The sequence below is a fragment of the Myxocyprinus asiaticus genome, chromosome 37 (assembly GCF_019703515.2).
Source record: "Myxocyprinus asiaticus isolate MX2 ecotype Aquarium Trade chromosome 37, UBuf_Myxa_2, whole genome shotgun sequence".
In the NCBI taxonomy this organism is placed as follows: Eukaryota; Metazoa; Chordata; class Actinopteri; order Cypriniformes; family Catostomidae; genus Myxocyprinus; species Myxocyprinus asiaticus.
Window position 1 is genome coordinate 26958403 of NC_059380.1, and position 19940 is coordinate 26978342.

The 19940-nt window shown below is 37.7% G+C and overlaps 1 protein-coding gene across 3 annotated transcripts in view; it reads left to right on the forward strand.

Annotated features, from left to right (window-relative positions):
* The window catches only part of LOC127427837 (ubiquitin-like modifier-activating enzyme ATG7), a 140630-nt gene that overhangs the window by 25355 nt on the left and 95335 nt on the right, over nucleotides 1–19940 (forward strand). For all 3 annotated transcript variants that reach the window (XM_051675660.1, XM_051675661.1, XM_051675658.1), the window contains 3 exons: nucleotides 4710–4800; nucleotides 4911–5055; nucleotides 13479–13637. In XM_051675660.1, coding sequence (XP_051531620.1) covers nucleotides 4710–4800; nucleotides 4911–5055; nucleotides 13479–13637 — 395 coding nt within the window. The remainder of the gene's footprint in view (nucleotides 1–4709; nucleotides 4801–4910; nucleotides 5056–13478; nucleotides 13638–19940) is intronic.

The window sequence follows — 19940 nt, forward strand, 5'->3', positions numbered from 1 at the left end:
GTAGAATTTTGAGGAAAATAATGAATTTAATCCATTATGGAATAAGGCTGTAACATAACAAAATGTGGAAAAAGTGAAGCACTGTGAATACTTTCCGGATGCACTGTATATCTCTCAATCACCATTGCATTCCATTCATGCCCACCACAAAAAATAAAAAATAAAAATAAAATCACAGAGCTTTGAAAATTCTGACATATATTTCTTATCAAATATATTTAAAGTGTGAACTAATATTTCTGTGTATTTTCATATATGCAGCCTGCTCTGCCATTATAAAGATCTCATTATTTTACATTACAAGCTGTTATGATGTCATCTTACCATAAGATCCTGAGACAGCACGAAAAAAGTTTTACAATTTCCCTTTTTTAAATGGCAACATAGTGTTTGTGCATAAAATACATACAAAAAGAATATTTGTATTGTATTTGATGTGCTGAATTGAACTGTGTTAAATTTCAATCCATATTTATAGACCAAGGAGAGGAAGTTGTCATTGGCAAGCTCTCAAACATCTGTTATCTCTGAAAAGCCCAGGAAGTCCTCTGATAATATCCCAAGATTTACCACTGTAGCATGTATGGGCTAAGAAAAGCTTAAAAAACCAATGCCCTGTACAAAAATGAATTGCTGGGCCTCAGGAGGATAATGACCTTTGAAGTCTAATGTATCAGATATGATACATTAAAAAAAACAAAAGCCATTTTTTTTTTAATTGTATTTTGTCTAATGGTACTAAAACAGTTTAATGTCAAAAAAATTTCGGACAGACCTAAAAGGACAATAAGTGATAGCTTGTGCATTTCTGTGACTGGGGCAAAAGAAATGATAAAACAGTGGCACACGCTCTTAGGGAACCTGGAAACTTCAAATCATTTTTGTAGACTAACTGTAGTGAATCAGAATATGTTAAAGAAATTGTTTGAACATTATTTTTTTATGTACTCAATCAATAAAGCCATTTTGTTTATTTTTAACCAAAAATCTTCCTTAGTGAAGCTTTAAAGTGCTTGAGATCTGGCGATAGGAAAAGTTATCACGCATGTGTGTGAATGGGTTAAAATTTGTCTTTGCATATTATCATTTTTAAATTGCGAATGCGAGCAAAACTTTTGGTCTGTACAGCCTTGCCATTTTCTAGTAACTGGACATGTTTCTCTGCTCAAATCCTTTTGCCACTCATCCAAGTGGCTTCATCAGGTGGTAGATGTTCACCAGCATTCATCCTTATCACACACCGCAGCGTCATACGACTTGTGAATTCATCTGGGAGTCACTGCACTGATGGTGTGAATGGCTTTTGGAATTGGGCTGCCATGGTAAGGAAAAAAGGACAGCATTATAAGTGGTTAAGTGGTGTGGTGTTGAAAGCCTTCCCTGTTTGGAATCTGATTACTCCATTTTCACATAGATGGCCTCTCACCGTTCTCTAAAACCGTCTGTCTTTCTTCTCCGTCTTTACATCGCTGTCCTTGAACATGTAGTCCATGTCCTTCAGATGTGTGTACACGGCTATCTTCACTTCTGTGAGGTTTGCCATTCTGTGCTGCGTCTTTTGCAAGTCATGTTATGTCACCTTGAATGATGAGGTTGAATGCTGGGGAATACCACCATTCTTTTAAGACTGATAATTCCACATACAGTATATGTTTATGATCACACAGCAGGAGTGCTAAATACGGTTATGTTCATACACAGTTCAGATTCAGTCATAAACGAGAGTGACAGATGCATTCTATAACCAAAATGACCTCTTTAAATTTTAGGACTTGCAACCAAATTTCAAAAAGAGTTCAGTTAACCTGTGCTGTGTGAATGGAACTGCACTGGACAACTAGTTAGCTGTCTGTCAAGTCATACAGTGCGCCACTGCTCACAAGACATGCCCACCCCACAAAACTGGTCAACCTGGTCTCATTTTTGCGAAATATTTTTTACATGGTTCATTGTACGTATTGCAGCAGTTTCCTGGTGAAAATTAAACACTATGCACTACAACAACAATGATTTTATTCAAACGGCAGATTATCAGTTCATAAACACTTATTTTTCACTCTGTTCCTAACATAATGCTATATTAAGACCTCAAAACACTTCCATATTATTGAACAGCCTACTGTAAAAAATGAAAATACATTTTATCCAGCTATGGGTTTTTTTGAGTCACAGATACTACGAAATGAGAATTACTTTGCATCTACATAAAATTAAAAACTCATGTTAGACCAACAATATTTCCCCAAATGTTGTCCCAACTAGCCTAACATGGTTGTCTGAACAAACAATTTCATATTGAACAATGTTGCTGATTTGTGAGTTTACAGCATGCATTGCAACATGAATAAATAATGTGGTTAGTGTTCTAGGCTTTATTTATGCTGTTATTGTTCTTTTTTGTTGCCATTGTTGTTCAGTTGTTGTGTGGGGATGTTAGGAGCTCATCTTTAACTTTATGAGGATTGTTGATTGTCACCGTTATTGAGGTTTGTGTGTTAAGGGTTGAGGTCTTTTGTGTGTCTGTGTCAAACAGTAGTGATGGGAAGTCCTATTCATTTCCACGAAATAGTTCTTTTGGACGGTCCGTTTCAATGAACCAGTTCAAAAACACCATTCAGCGTTTTTTACGTCTTTACGCAATTACATCACTGGTACGTAATTCTAACATGGTACTCACGCTCAAACATTAAAATAAAGCCATATGTGAATGCATATTGCTGATTATTACCTTTTATTCAATTAAGTTATTATTATAATAATGGTGTTTATTGTCATCAGTGTTTCGTTTTTGTGATCCTGCATGTCGAATAGCCTATGACTGTCAAATATTGATAATATCTTGGATAAGCTTCTTACATGAAAGTTTTGCACCTAAAGCACCCAATACATTCTACATGTCTGTAGCATCACCAGAAACTGTGATTCAGCTTATAACAATTTAAAATATAATGTGCATGCACAATAAACAATAGTAAAAGTCATTTACATCTCGACTGAAAAGTTTTTGCATGTTTTAATAAAAATGTTATTTAATAAAACTTGTCATAAGCATATTTTCAGAACAATTTGTTTGTTGTTAAAGAAACTTACATTTTGCCCTGTGCTCCTTCAAGTCCTCTCGGTGCATGCATTCTCATAGTATCAACAGATCACTCAACAGACTCCTCGGTAATCCTCTGCAAACTTCAATGGTTATTTGGATCGGCTGATTCTGCACTTTTTGAGTCGAACACAACCGAAAAGCTGACTTTCGATTCTGCCTTTAGGCTTGATTCGTTCATTTTGAACAGGTTCTTTGGTTCAGTAATCAGTCTAGTAACTCATAAGAGCCACCTAGCCTGTAATGATGTACTAGTTAATTTCGGTTAGTGTCAGGACTCAGGTATTAGTCGTCTGCATTTAGCATCATTTTAGAATTTTGTTCAGATTCAGATTTCTTAAAAATTTTGATCACAGTTAGCTACACAATTGATTAAGTCTAATTAAATAATATAAACACAACTAGAAAACTAATATATTATTAATAATTTGTATTAGTAACATCATCCAGTAAAAATGCCTACTTAATTCTCGAGACCTTCATTTGCAATTATTTTTTATTAAATAATTTAACAAATAACAAAGAAACAAACATCTGTTGGTTTATAAATGTTTTATTTGGCAACTGCCATTAACGTCTCAACACATAGCAGGTCTTCGGTATCCTCTGCAAACTTCGACAGTCAGTGGGACTGGCTCATTCCATTCTTTTTGAGTCGGACAGTTCGACGTGCTACGTAGCCAGTACAGTCTTCAGCTGTGCGTCTTGTGTCATCAACCGGAACTAAAGTTAGATTCAGTTTGATTTTGTGAACTGGCTCGACCGGTTAATTGCTGAGAATCATCTCAAAAGAACGATTAGTTTAAGAATCTGACATCACTATCAAACAATTATACGTACTGCCTCGGATTGCAAGACATACCATTCTTCAGAGGCAAAGATTGCAGTTAACTTCATGTTAAAGTAATTGAAATGGTGACAAAATGAAATTTCTCATATTGCAAGTTGATTGTTGGCTGAACAAGAAATTCGTAGTTCTTTAGCATTTAGTAAACAAAAAAAAAAATCACATTGACTAAACAAAGCAATGTTAATGAGGACAATTATTTTGAAAATTGTTGAGAGAATTCAAAAATCTTACTGCATCATGTTGCCTTGATTTTTTTTAAAGTGTGCTCAACAATTCTTTTTTTTTTGTTTTGTTTTTTTTTTTTTTACGGTCTACATTCCACATCAGTCCATTTTGCGATTCATCAATCTGTCCGAGATGGATTAATTATAAGGGCTTTTCTAAGGACAAGCGTGTGTGCAGTGCAAAGTGATTATTGCACTGTATGATGTGACTTGTTGTCTAGTGATGTTCCATTCATACAGCACAGGTTTACAAACCCACTCTAAAAATTCAGTTCTGAGTCCTGAAAATGTAAGGGAGTCAGTTCCGTTATAGAATGTGTTTGAAACTCTCGTTATTATCGAACAGTGTTTGAACGGAACCGTATTTAGCACTCTAAAACAACACTGACAATCAAATTCTGCTGCTGTTTGAACAAAGCCTTCTAGGACACACAGGTATTTTGGATATGTCCAACTCAACTAACCTAATTCTATTTCTCACTGCACAAAATCAAGTATGTATAATGTTTATAATCAATCAAACTTCTTTTTCCAGTATGCCCAAAAAGTGTAGGTTGGGAGAAGAACACTAAAGGTGCAATGGGACCTAGAAGTGTCAATCTCAGTGAATGTATGGACCCTAAAAGGTAATAAACATTTGGCAGAAAAGCAAAGTCAACCATTTTCAGTTTCATAAGTGTATAAATTCTTCAGTTTTCAAAGCGTTTTATTAGACATTTTCATACGTTTGTTCAAGGCTTGCTGAGTCGTCTGTCGATCTGAACCTGAAGTTGATGCGCTGGAGGTTGGTCCCGTCTCTGGATCTGGATAAGGTCGTGTCCACCAGGTGTTTGTTGCTGGGAGCTGGAACTCTGGGCTGCAACGTCGCAAGAACGCTCATGGTAAGAGTGTTTTACATCTTAGCAATTCCCAGCAATTTACAGAAAATCTTGTCCGACAAGTAATTAAAAGGTTTTATTGCCTTCAATGTGGATTGCTTGGCTTGGTTTATAAACTCAGCAAAAAAAAGAAACGTCCCTTTTTCAGGACACTGTATTTTAAAGATAATTTTGTAAAAATCCAAATAACTTTACAGATCTTTATTGTAAAGGGTTTAAACAATGTTTTCCATGCTTGTTCAATGAACCATAAACAATTAATGAACATGCACCTGTGGAACAGTCGTTAAGACACTAACAGCTTACAGACGGTAGGCAATTAAGGTCACAGTTATAAAAACTTAGGACACTAAAGAGACCTATCTACTAACTCAAAAGAAAGATGCCCAGGGTCCCTGCTCATCTGCGTGAACGTGCATTAGGCATGCTGCATGGAGGCATGAGGACTGCAGTTGTGGCCAGGGCAATAAATTGCGATGTCCGTACTGTGAGATGCCTAAGACAGTGCTACAGGGAGACAGGGAGACCAGCTGATTGTCCTCGCAGTGGCAGATCACGTGTAACAACACCTGCACAGGATCGGTACATCCAAATATCACACCTGCGGGACAGGTACAGGATGGTAACAACAACTGCCTGAGTTACACCAGTAACACACAATTCCTCCATCAGTGCTCAGACTGGCCGCAATAGGCTGAGAGAGGCTGGACTGAGGGCTTGTAGGTCTGTTGTAAGGCAGGTCCTTACCAGACATCACCGGCAACAACGTTGCCTATGGGCACAAACCCACCTTCACTGGACCAGACAGGACTGGCAAAAAGTGCTCTTCACTGATGAGTCGCGGTTTTGTCTCACCAGGGGTGATGGTCGGACTCGCGTTTATCGCCGAAGGAATGAGCGTTACGTCGAGGCCTGTACTCTGGAACGGGATCGATTTGGAGGTGGAGGATCTGTCATGTTCTGGGGCAGTTTGTCACAGCATCATCGGGCTGAGCTTGTTGTCACTGTAGGCAATCTCAATGCTGTGCGTTACAGGGAAGACATCCTCCTCCCTCATGTGGTACCCTTCCTGCAGGCTCATCCTGACATGACCCTCCAGCATGACAATGCCACCAGCCATACTGCTCTTTCTGTGCGAGATTTCTGCCATGGCCAGCAAAGAGCCCGGATCTCAATCCCATTGAGCACATCTGGGCCTGTTGGATCGGAGGGTGAGGGCTAGGGCCATTCCTCCCAGAAATGTCCAGGAACTTGCAAGTGCCTTGGTGGAAGATTGGGGTAACATCTCACAGCAAGAACTGGCAAATCTGGTGCAGTCCATGAGGAGGAGATGCACTGCAGTACTTAATGCAGCTAGTGGCCACACCAGATACTAACTGTTACTTTTGATTTTGTAGATCTTTTGTAGATTGAATTTAAGAGTGTTTTTTTCCTTTTAAAGCAATCTGAAAATATCAAGAGGTTTGCTTGAAGTCAGCTATGCAGTTTGCTAATAACATGCATTGTTTGTGCAAAGGGCTCTAAGTTCATTTTATTTTTGTGTTTGCGTAATTACAAACAATTTTGGCCATTACAGTTTATCATGAAAGGTAAAGGTGACACACAATTAAACACAGAGGAGATGAATCACATTTACGGAGATAACAGAATGAGGAACTTACTGTATATATAAAAAAATAGAATTACACATTCATTGCAAATTATGATAATAACAGTAGTAAAAAATAAATAAGAAGAATTATTATAAGAATTAATCATATAGGGGAGACAGATGCTAGTTATATCTTATTAACGAAAAGTGTTAAAACGTCCATTGTGCAAATGTGTGTTTTCTCTAGCAGAGGTTTTGAATGTTTACTTCAAACACCTTGTTCAAAACACTCTTAAGTTATAATCATTTTTGTGAATTCTACCCTTTCACTGCTGATTTGGACTGCTTAAAGGGATAGTTCTCCCAAAAATGAAAATTCTCTCATTATTTACTCACCCTCATGATATTCTAGATATGTTTGACTTTCTTTCTTCCCCAGAGCACATTTGAAGAGAAATAGAAAATATCTTAGCTCAGTAGGTCCTTCAAATGCATGTGAATGGAGATTTCTCTTTAAAAGCTCCAAAAATCACAGACAGTCAGCATAAATGTCATCCATGACATGCGAAGGGCAGTAGTGTGAGGAACATCTCTGCATGCTTTGCTAATTTTTTTTTATTATTTTCATGATATAATCCGGTGAAATTCGATACACCCAGTTACACATTTACTGTTTGAGGTAAACATGGCAAAAAAGTCAAAATCCTCGGGCTCTGGAGACATTAAAAGACACTTACGCGTTCAAAATGAAAGCCCAGACAGGCCTGTGGACTGGGGACTTGATTTGGATGGCACAGCGGGAGAAGGAATCCAGCATCAACTGTTCAACATGTCGGTGATGTTGACGAAGGTACTTGCGGACTTGGAGGATCTCGCTGTAATACGTCGATCGATTACAGCGATGGAAAAATATTCTCTGAGCTAGTCACGAGTGACAGATGTTGAAAAACGAATCGATTATTTGGAGTCATCAGAGAGGGAATTAGCCGCTAATCCGCCTGCGACCAAAGTTGATTTGGAACGTGTTCTTGAAAAGCTTGAAGATCTTGAGAATAGAAGCCACAGGAATAACATTCGAATTGTTGGAATTCCTGAGCATGAGGAGGGCAAGATATGGTGAAATTCCTAGATGAGCTTCTCCCGAGTGCTCGACATAACAGGCCATAAACTGGAAATCGAGTGAGCTCACAAAGTCCCAGCTCACAGATCTGCTAAGGGAGAAAGGCCACGATCGATTCTGGCCAAATTTTTGAGATTATCCGATAAAGATCTCGTGTTGCACCAGGTGAGGAGCAAAGGAAAGCTTTCTTTGAAGAATTACAATATTTTCTTGTTCCCGGACTTTGCGAACTCGACAGGAGAAACATGATCGGTTTAAGGAATGCAAGAAACTCTGACATAGCGGAAGATCACTTTTGCTGTGATGTTTCCATCCAGACTGAGAATAAACACCACAGATGGCAGCAAAGTATTTACATGTCCCAATCAGGCAATGTCTTTTATTGAAACAATGGGTGAGTAACCATTGGGTGTTTTTCTTTTGAGTGGATTGACTCACTGTACATACTCTGGCTTTCGGAGGAAGCTGGGCGCCATTTTTGTTTCCTTTTGCATTGGCTCCGCCGAGTGGCTGGAGTTTGTTTTGTTTTGTGGATTAACACTTTTCCTTAAAGAAACTTTTGCATTGACGGAAGATCACTTTGACAATTAAGTTCCTGGGCAGATTGAGAATAGACACTACGGATGACCGCAAAATATCTACATGCCCACACAAAGGATGTCTTTTATAAAGTTGGCGGACTGTGTAAATCATGGGAAATACTTTTATGCGGCCTCCGAGTGAATTGACTCTTGACCATCTGAGGAACCGGGATGCGCGTTTCGTTTCCATTTGTGCTGGTTCCGCCTAGCGGTTGGAGCTTGTTTTGTTAAATAACACTACTTCGGGACAGTTATGGATGAATCTGTCAGTTCCTTGTACCTCCTGTTGGCTGGAGTATGATTTGTGGAGTATTTTCGTGAGACATTGGAATGATTACGTCATCTGCTGCACTCATCAGCTGGCTCACTGAAGATTCGTTTGTCTGACCGAGGAAACTGAACGGCTTTATATCGGCTGGAATTTGTTTTGTGAAGGAACACACCTTTGAGACAGTTCTGTGAATGAGTCTGCACGTTCTTTGTGTTTATTCTGCCTATTGGCTGGGGTTTGTTTTACAAAATATTTGATGTTATGTAATTTTGCCTTACAAATTTGTGAGACAAAATTGAGGAATCCGATGGCAAAGTTGTCGCGGGGGCTCTCGTAGGCGTACATGGACTCTTTGAGTTTAAAGGGATTGACGCTTTCGTGCGCGGGGTTAATGCGCACGTTTTTCTTTTTTCTGTTTCGGGGGGAAGTTCGGGATTTTATTGTTGCATTAATGTTGAAATGTGGTCTTCATAATTTTGTTTTTGGCACACAGTTTATTTTTTCTATTATATCAAAATGTCAGATGTTAATATGAATGGATTGTCTCTCTCCGCATGGGATGTGAATGGGCTGGGGCACCCCATAAAAAGAGGGAAGGTTATGTCTTTTCTTAAACGTAAGAAATATGATATAGTGTTTCTTCAAGAAACGCATCTTTCTCCACAGGAAGCTGAAAAATTTGGGAAGATATGGGGTGGACATATTTTCTTTAGTGCTGGCTCAAGTAAGAGCAAGGGAGTCATTATATTGTTAAATAAACATTTACAATTCAAATGTCTCAAACAGTTTAATGATAAATTAGGAAGAGTCATTATTGTTTTAGCAGAAATTCAGGGGCAAAGTCTGATTTTGGCTAATATTTACCCACCTAACACTGATGATCAAGGCTTTTTTTATAGGTCTTGAAGCCGCTGGCACCCCTCATGATATAATTTTGGGAGGAGACTTTAATCTTTTGATGGACTTAGTCATTGATCATAGTGAAGCAAAAGTGTGTAAGCCCCCTAGAGCAACATTGATGCTTCACAGGATGTGTAAAAATCTTGGTCTTACAGATATTTGGAGACTTTTGAACCCATCTGGTAGAGACTATACATTTTTTTCATCAGTCCCTCATTTCATCTGTTGTTGATTGCTCAATTGGAAACATTTTAGTCTCGGATCACACCCTGGTGAGTTTAGAGGTGTTGCCACATATAGAGAAAAATAAATCATATAGTTGGCGCCTTAATGGATACCTTTTGCAAAATCGTGATTTCCAACAAATGTTAAAGACTGAAATCAGTGTTTATATGGAGACAACTGGTCCTCGGTATCCTCTGTGGGTGTGGCTTGGGAGGCACTTAAGGTGGTTCTTAGGGGTCAGATCATACAGTATGCCTCATTCATCAAAATATCCAAAGCACGAGAACTCGTGGAGTTGGAAGGAAATATTAAAAGTGCAGGGGCAGAGCTGAAGCACTGTATGTCATCTGATGGCCTCAGAGAATTGACCCAATTTAAATATAGATATAATACTATTTTGTTGCAGAAAGTGGAGTTTTGGTTATTCAGGGCAAGACAGTCATACTTTGAGTCAGGGGACAAAGCAGGGAAGCTTTTGGCTAGATATATAAAGCAGAGAACTCAGCCATTGATATTAATAATTCCTTTAAAGAATTCTATCTTGATCTTTATAGTTCCACGTCTTCGTCTACTGATGAAGATATTAGAAACTTTGTGGAACCATTAGAACTCCCTAAACTGAAGACTGAGCAAAAAAACGCTCTTGATTCTGAGATAACCTTGGAGGAGCTTGACGACGTAATTAAGTCCCTACCTACTTTAGATCCTATGCTACAGAATTGGCTCCACTTTTGTTAGAAGTTTATACTGAATCATTAAAGAATGGAAAGCTTCCTCCAACCATGACATAAGCCCTGATCAGTCTGATTCTTAAAAAGGACAAAGATCCAAGTTACAGTCCAATCTCCCTGATCCAACTAGATGTAAACATTTTGTCAAATATTTTGGCTAACCGATTAAATAAGGTTATGACATCTCTTATACATATAGATCAGGTGGGGTTTATTCGGGGCCACAGCTCTTCTGATAACATCTGGCGTCTCATCAATATCATGTGGTCAGTAGCGAATGATCAGTCTCCGGTCGCTGCCACCTCACTTGACGCCGAAAAGGCGTTTGATATGGTAGAATGGGATTATCTTTTTAAGATTTTGGAAATGTATGGGTTCGGTAGTACATTTATTGGTTGGATTAAGTTACTTTATAGACACCCTGTAGCAGCGGTACAAACAAATGGATTAATTTCAGATTATTTTACTCTGAATAGGGGCACTCTTTCGCCATTATTGTTCTGTCTTGCCTTGGAACCATTAGCAGCCACGATAAGAAAGGAGGATGATTTTCCAGGGGTGATTGCGCGAGGTGTGGCGCATAAGCTTCTGCTTTACGCAGATTATGTTTTATTATTCGTCTCTGACCCCACTAGATCTATGCCTTGCCTCCACAGAATTATTAATTCCTTTTCCAATTCTCAGGATACAAAGTCAGTTGGTCTAAATCCGAAGCTTTGGCTTTGACAGCATACTGTCCAGTAACGGCCGGGCACCTTCCAGTGGCCCAAAACAGGGCATTAAGTATTTGGGAATTTTATTCCCAGCAAATTTGTCTGATTTAGTCAAAGTTCATTTTGATCCCTTAATAAAAAGGTTTTCAAATGATGTGGACAGGTGGGCTTCATTACACTTATCGATGTTTGGGAAGGTTAATGTAATTAAAATTAATTGTATTCCAGAATTCAACTATCTGTTACAGTCTCTCCCTATAGATGTCCCCCTCTCTTATTTCAAGCAATTTGATAGCATAGCGAAGTCCTTCATTTGGAAAGGTAAGTGTGCCAGGTTAAATTTCAATAAGTTACATAGGCCGATTGACAAAGGTGGGTTAGGCCTACCCAAGATTTTGTTTTATTATTATGCATTCGGTCTCAGACATTTGGCTCATTGGTCACTTCCACCTGAGAGAGCCCCTCCTCTGATTGATCAAATTAATCAGAGAAGTTAAGTCACACCCCGTTATTTTGTATTTACACTCGATATGGACAAAAGTGTCCAGAGTGTTTAATTCGGATATTTATTTAAACATTACCTCGAGCATATGGCAGAACCCTAAACTGTGCATTAATAAGTCCCCTTTCTGTTGGTCAGATTGGATTGTGAGGGGGGTTAATACACTCAGTGACCTATATGAGAGTGGAGTATTGAGACCTTTTGAAAATTTTGTTCAAAATTTTGGGATTCCCAGATCTCAATTTTATAAGTATTTACAGCTGCACCACCTATTCTGCACTGTTTTTGGGAGTGGCACGCACCCCCCTAGTGTGGCAGATACTCTGGAAATGGTGATTACTGCTTTTGGAAAAGGTCATGAGGCATCAGTGTATTACTACCTGTTAATTCAGAGTCTGGGGGACGGAGCTTTAAATTCCCTCAAAAGATTATGTGAGAAAGATTTAAATTTGTTTTTGGAGGAGGGAGTGTGGGCTAGGATTCTTAAAAACGTCAAGTCCACATCTAGAGATGCAAGGGTGCGCCTTATGCAATTTAAGATTCTACATAGATTTTATTGGACCCCTTCTAAATTGTTTAGGCTTGGTCTTAAGGACACACCCACCTGCTGGCGATGCCATTCAGAAGATGGAGACACCACCCATGTTTTTTGGGGGTGTCGTAAGATACAGGAGTTCTGGTTGAGGGTCCAGAATTTTATGGGCGACGTATTGGGTACTCGGATCTCCTTTTGCCCCAGGCTCTGTATTTTGGGGGATGGGGCGGTCATTGATGTAGGAGATAAGTACATGAAGAATTGGATCCTGGCCGGTGTTATGGTGGGCAGACAGGTTATCCTTAGAGGATGGAAGTCAGCTGGAGCCCCCTCATTTTGTGAGTGGTGCGAGGAGTTGGGCAGGGTGGCAGCTTGGGAAGAGTTGTCATATAGAAGGCTAGGCAACATGGATATGTTCATCAGGAGGTGAGGCAGCTATTTGGCCTTTTTGGAGGGCTCTCGGGGAGGGGCAGTGGAGGGAGACATGTTGTTTTTAATGTGTATGTTGTAGCCTTTTTTGTTTTTGAACATATACTTTTTTTTAAAATGTATTTATAAATATTTTCTTCTGTTTTATTGTTTGTTTGTGTGTCTTTGTCAATTGTATTTGACCACTGGGGTTTCTGTTTGTGTTGGGTGGAGGGGTGGTTAATGTTCGGGAGGAAGGGTTGTAAATAATATAATGTGATTCCAAATATTCTGTTATTTTTTTAATTTTATATATATATATATATATATATATATATATATATATGTTATATGGAATCAATAAAAACTTTTAAAAACAAAAAAACATTATTGTCTTCTAAAGTGACACGATCATTTTGGTGCAAAAAAGAAAAATATTTAAGTACTTTTTTAAACTCTAAATCATGCTTCTGGTCAGGAGCAGTATGCATGTGTGACATATTGGCATTTGAAATACGTGAGAACTGAGGCACGTGAGTCACAGCCGGAAGAGCAGCGCTGTTTAAAAGTGAGAAGGAGGAATGCTTGAAAGTAGCTTGGTTGGTTTTGGTTTAGATATGTATTTATCTGTTTCTTTACTCACAATGGTGTGTTTGTGTGCTTATCCTGGAAGTCTCAACCAAGTGGAGAATGTGAGATTACATCTGTGTCCATGGTAATGCGAATACGTCACACAAGAGACTGCTTGGACTCCACCCTTTTGTGAAGCTTACCCTCACGTTGGATTATAGTTAAAAAGTACTTAAATCTGTTGAGTGTCCTAATGTTTTCTGTTGTTATTTTCTTGAGGGCTGGGGTGTGAGACAGATCACCTTTGTGGACAATGCAAAAATCTCATACTCAAACCCAGTGCGGCAGCCGCTCTATGAGTTTGAAGACTGTCTGAGTGGAGGGAAGTCAAAAGCTCTTGCTGCAGTGGACAGATTGAAGAAGATCTTTCCTGGTGTGGTGAGGAATTTAAAATTTATTTTGTTGAAGAAATATTAAATTTTTCATACATGTATGACTTTCTTATGTGAAGCACTAAAGGAGATGCTTGAAAGAAGAAAGTCCTTTTTCAAATACAATGGCAATGGTAGTGCCTCACTTTAAAGAGCCCATATTATGCTAATTTACAGGTTCATGATTTTATTTTGGGGGTCTACTGGGTTTACATGCTTTAATGTAAAACAAACACATAATGTACATTTCTGCTAAACCTATTTTCATCCTCTGGCTCAAATGCTCTGATTTAGGTCCTGTCTCTTTAAAGCTCCCCTTTCAGAAAAGCCCAGTCTGCTTTGATTGGTCAGCTGGTCTAGTCTGTTGTGATTGGTCAACTGCGTAGAGCGTGTGTCGGAAATGTAATGTCCCTTACCATAACCGAGTTTCAGGCTTCCTTAACAGCTGTAAACACTATTGTAACTATGGTAACAGTGGTGTCGGTTTTTGCCGTACCAGCTCTAGCCCGAGTCCGATAATGAATTAAATAATGAAAGTTCGGAAGAGCGATTGACCCCAACCACCTTCGCATTTGAACTCTCGGTAGTAGATAAATCCACAAATTATCAAGCCTACATACAGGTTGTGTTCCTGAAGCACCAGATTGTCCCAACAAAGTGGGAACTGCACCATCTTTCAGGAGTAACGTCTTGAAAATCCGGCATTGGTTGTGGTTGTACTGCTAAATAATTAAAATACATTTTAACCACTGATTCTTCAATTCATCTGCCTTTTGAAGTCCAAACAAAGAGGTTTTGCTTTTGCAGTGAAGAAAACAGTGTCTTCCGACATGGCGACGACACTAACCCAACTCATCCTGGCCTCAGCTATAGCTACCTTTGTTTGAGGGCGGGCCAAAGTAGCCCTTAGGCAGGCAATGGACTACAATCCAGCCGTGTCTTTTAGTTCTTGAGCAGTGTTGTCTGTGGGAGAGAATAACTCCCTTTTGTTGGTCTTTGTTCTTTGTAACTTTGCAGACCTTTTACATGCACAAACAGCTATGTTACACACTAAAGGAAAGGTAAAATCTCAAAAATCATAATAGGGCCTCTTTAAATCTTAAACATGGACTCAAAAGTAGTTAAAAGTAGTCCATGCGACTTGTGCATCATATTACAAGTCTTCTGAAGGTTTTGGTGAAAAACAACCCGGAATTTCAGACTCAGACTTTTTTATTTTTTATTTTACATAAAACTTGATGTACGCTGAACATTAATGAGTGCATGAGAAAACCTTGTTTACATTGGCACAGATGTTCATGAGAGAACGTGTGTTGTTTTTAGCGCTAAGCTATTGTGAATGATCTTCTAACATAGTTCTCGTAGACACGCAACTGACGTCAAGGTTACCGCTGAAGAATGACTTAAATTTTGGTTTAAATTCATTGACTACATTTATGATACTTTGAGTCCTTTTTTAAGTTTTAAAGTAAGGCACTTTCCATTTCACTTGTATAGCAAAGATACAGGGGGGATCTTCAGTAAAACATCTAATTTAAAGGGATAGTTCACCCAAAAATGACAATTCTCTTCCATTGTAAGTGTCTCACTGTAACCTTGATTTTTGCTTAAAAGAAAAGGAGGAACGAGTTGAAATTAATTTTGTGATAATTAACATTATGCCACAAATGCTGTCGATTGAGCTTAACTTGTATTGAACCCAGAACATTCCTTTAATGGCTTACTTATAGTTGTTTCTGCATATGAAGCTTGGACAGGAGAAAGTATTTTAACAGAAAAATGTACATACTTCAGCTTCAAAGTAGTTTTAGTTTAGCTTAATAAATACAGTATTATAGGTATTAAAGCTACTTTGACAAATTGTTTTCAACAGTTAGAATATGTCCCAGTACATATAAATAACAGTTAATAAAATCCCATATGCTAGCATCCATTTAAATGCATAAAGATTAAACTTGTTTTATGGATAATGCTGAAAATTTTTTTTTCATTATGTGGAGGCACCACACAGCCAGCCTGATCTCATGAAATGTACTTAAATGTGGCAAATTATTTGCAAAACTAAATTACGTGCTTCATTACACATTTTGCTGCAGTTTTCCAGTGAAATGTCCAGTTGGGGGCACCAAAAGCGAGTGAAGGGGTGTTAGACAAGGTTTTAAAGGAGAATGTTAGATGAAGGTTTTAATGAGTAAAACGTACCTCCCTAACCTAAAACTTTATCCTAAACCTAACCAATAGTGTCCTAAAAGCAAATGAGTGGTAGACACAAAACAGACATCTTTGCCCTTAACACCAAAACCCATGGCTGGAGTGGAAAATCTCAATCAATTAGTCTCTGAAATCCTCATTCCTTGCAGTGCAGAATGATAACAATATTCTTTACTGTCACAAACTAAAAGAATACTTAAATGAACACAGATCCAACAGCATGACACAGTATGAAAATAATGGGACGTTACGGCTCTCAAAAGATTAAACTCAACAAAACAAACTGTGCAGAGTTTTTTCAATATTGTATTATGTGCTTAAGCCTGATTCTCTTAAAGAGGCAGTAAGCGTATTGCCGGTGCCCATAACATTTACATTCCAAGTAAAAGAAAAGTACAGATTTGTTATTTTTTAGTATTTTTTTCACTCTTATTGTTGGAAGTTGGCACTTTTTTTAATGGCATGTAAAAATTTTAAAACAATCACTCAACCTTCAGTAAGTTTCATAAACATTTCATTGCTGCTCATGTTTTCACTGGATCTGTTGCTATGTTAATTAAAATGTCTAAAATACAAAGCACAAAAATTTTAAATTGTTAGTCTGTACATTTTGAAATATTTATGTACAGTTACAATTCTATAGTGTTATTATTTGCTTAGGTAGGCTTTAAAACATGACATTAGACTTGCCACGATATCATAATTTTCACACTGGTGCGGTGTTCACATTCAAACCGACTAACACCAGTATTACCGCTGGTTGGACGCTAAGTGGTACTATGGGGTACATTTTGTTAAGCAATAGCCTACACAATAACGCAAAGCAGCTTGATTTCAAACTTTGAACTTTTTTTTATTATTATTTTATCTAAATGTGCAATAAAAATGTGAGCAGTTGTGAAGGGCAACATCTCTTTGGCAACGAACCTACTTCATCCGTGCATTCTCTCCATCATGGGCTACCGGTCGGGTATTTCATTGTCCGGGCAAATACATAATTTATTGTGGGTTGTTGCGGGTTTAATGTTGGTGTTTTATTACCTTTCATCCCAGGACCCAGTTTAGCTGCTTCGGAAGGGTAATGACTTTGAATGTGTGTGAATAAATTCATTTTGTTCCCTCCTAGGGCTGGGTGACATGCAAGAAATATGTTCACAATAATTTTATTTTAAAAAACAAAATCACAATATCCAATTACATCGTCAACCCCCGGCTGAGGAATCAGTGAATATTCTTGCTTTAGTGATTTTGCATTGAAAATTTAATTAATTTATTTAAAAAATGAAAAACTTAAAGGAAAGACATTTCTTAATTCAAATTGCTCTTCAAACGAAACGAAAAAGCAATTAAAATAATGAAGTGGTCAAAAAAAAGTCTTATATAACCACCTTTCCATTTACCGTCACACAACTATACGTCTATGACAACAGGCGGAAAAATACTAATACAAATTAAGACATTAAAATAATTATAAATGTAAACATAATTATAATGATTATAATAATCACTGAAATATAAATCATGGTTCGAGGTGAACGTGTTTTTGTATTATTTTATGATTTAATCACAGATGTATAGGCTATATATATAAAGTGACCCTGCAGAGTTGCACTCACAACGAACTGCTCTGTGGAAATAAAGCAAAGTGAACTCAAACTCCTGAGCTGAGATGGTCTTACGTCATATGCAGCATTCTCATAGATGATATTATTCTTGCAAAAAAATTTAAAAAGACTGAAACAAAGAAAGTGTGAGAACCCTTTACACACGCGTGTTCCACAAGACTGCACGCCTCCGAACAAACAGCGTGTCAGACATGCGCATAGACATAGATTTCTGTCATCTGTTCTGTTCTTAAAAATATAATTAGGTTTGTTTCTTCAAGCACGTGTCTGTGTGTCTAACAGAATTTCTTGTGACATTCCGAATCCTAGACGTCCTTCAGTTACGCATTATGCATATTATATTCGCTACCTGCAATTAAACGTCTTCTGTCAGTGCATGTACTTTGCTGCCTGTGTAATTTGAAATGTTGGTAAAGAACATCTGGCTTTCAATGCATCATTTATGTTAATTTATCATGGGTCGCAAACTCTTCATAAGGCAACTATTCTTTATTTAAGGCTATTCTATTCATTAGGCTGTTGTATTGGAAGTTCCATTCATAATGTTCCCCCTTTTACCCGGTATAAAATTTCACACCTGTGTTGAGTAAAACCAGTAAAACAGTACACCGTGGCAACCCTACTTGACATTACAATTCACTTATTTTTACAACAGATGCAGTGAAGTCACTGTATTATGGTGCAAATTTAAAAATAAACAAATAATGTATATTTGCTAGACCTTTTCTCTAGTCTGTATCTTAATTCCTATGTGGACAGCAATTTCTTTATTTTTTGATAAGTTCTTTGGCTCCAGGCACCTTAAGTAATACAAGTGCAAAAATACTCTCTACTTCTTATGAAGCTAAAATTTAAGTGATTTAAACTTACATATTCTGCCATGTGTGGTATAAAGACATTGAGCGCTGATAGTTTTCTAGTTATTGCATACAATGTACTGTATATTTTTGTATATTACTAAGTTTTAGCGTAGTAATTTTAGTAGTAAATTTAGCTTTTTTTGGCTGACTTGGGCATGAAATTCCCAGGCTGAATATGAATCCCTTTTCGGCCCTGCCTAAACCTAATTGACATTGTCCTCATAGCAAATGAGAGGTAAACAAAACAGAAATCCTGACCCTAAACCAACACCTAAACCTAACCGATAGTGTCCTAAAGAAATGCTATATGAAAAGCACAATTTCTGAAGCAACCACGTCATTTCATGTCGCATTCTATGACACTTTTGCCTCATTTGTCAGCTTCTATGCTTGTCTGCGCTCGAATCGCAGTCTTCCGAGTTCCAAGTCCAACACTTTATAAAGTGAGCTACCGCACAAGCTAATCATCATTATAAGTGTGTAAATGTAGGTTGGTCTGTAATACAAGCGTTAAAATTGATTGTTTTTCAAATCATGCGTTACAGTAAAAGTGTTGTGATATTGTAACAGCATTTTTTTTGTTTTTTGGTTTGTAAAAATGTAGTTATAGTAAAGTTCATTCTATGAGACTAGGTTCCACCAAAGTCTTTCTAGCAAGTCAGTCCACTGTCGGCCATCTTTGGAACACTCTTGGGAGGCTATTTCTAGTCATGCCAGTGCAGATCCTATCTACTTGAATGGAGAGATTAAATCTCAAAAACGGTTGGTCAAGATTACGATCAAAGAACATATTTCAAATCAGCAATAAAATCTGACAATACTGGTATCAAAAAATGTGATTCATTACCTCATATTACGCTAAAAAACGCAATTTTCCTGGCTTGTATAGCTAATGTGCATGCATGTTCTCAAGTTGATTGACAGACGATGTCTGTATCTAAAAGGTGATTGACTCTTTTAACTGTAAGGCGGGACTTCCTTTCTACATTCGTTGACTGTTGGGCGCTAAGAGCTTCTTGGTTGAGCGTTCCAATATCTCCCATTCATTTTAATAGAAGTGGCCCATCTCTACTAATTAATCTCTGGTTCCACACAGTAGGACTGAATAAGTGAACACGGAAGTAATAAAAAAATAATAAAATAATTTCACTATTCACAATCTATTATTATGCATAATCCATAGGTTTCTGTTTGTTTGTGAGGACTATGATAGTTTTGTGCAATTAAAGGTTGTTATTATTCCACAGGGCACATTTTGGTGGGTTCCATTACTTTTTTTAAAGCAATAGGGGCACAAACTCCCTGAGAACTATTAGATGTTTTAGAATAACCTATTATATATATATATTTACAGTACTGTGCAAAAGTTTTAGGCACTTGTGAAAAATGTTGAATAGTGAGGATGTATTCAAAAATAATGACATAATTAGTTTTCATTTATTACTTAATGTCATACAAAGTCCAGTAAACATAAAAAGCTAAATCAATATTCATTGTGACCACCTTTGCCTTTAAAACAGCACCAATTCTAGGTACACCTGGACACAGTTTTTCTTGGTTGTTGGCAGATAGGATGTCCCAAGCTTCTTGGAGAATTCACCACAGTTCTTCTGT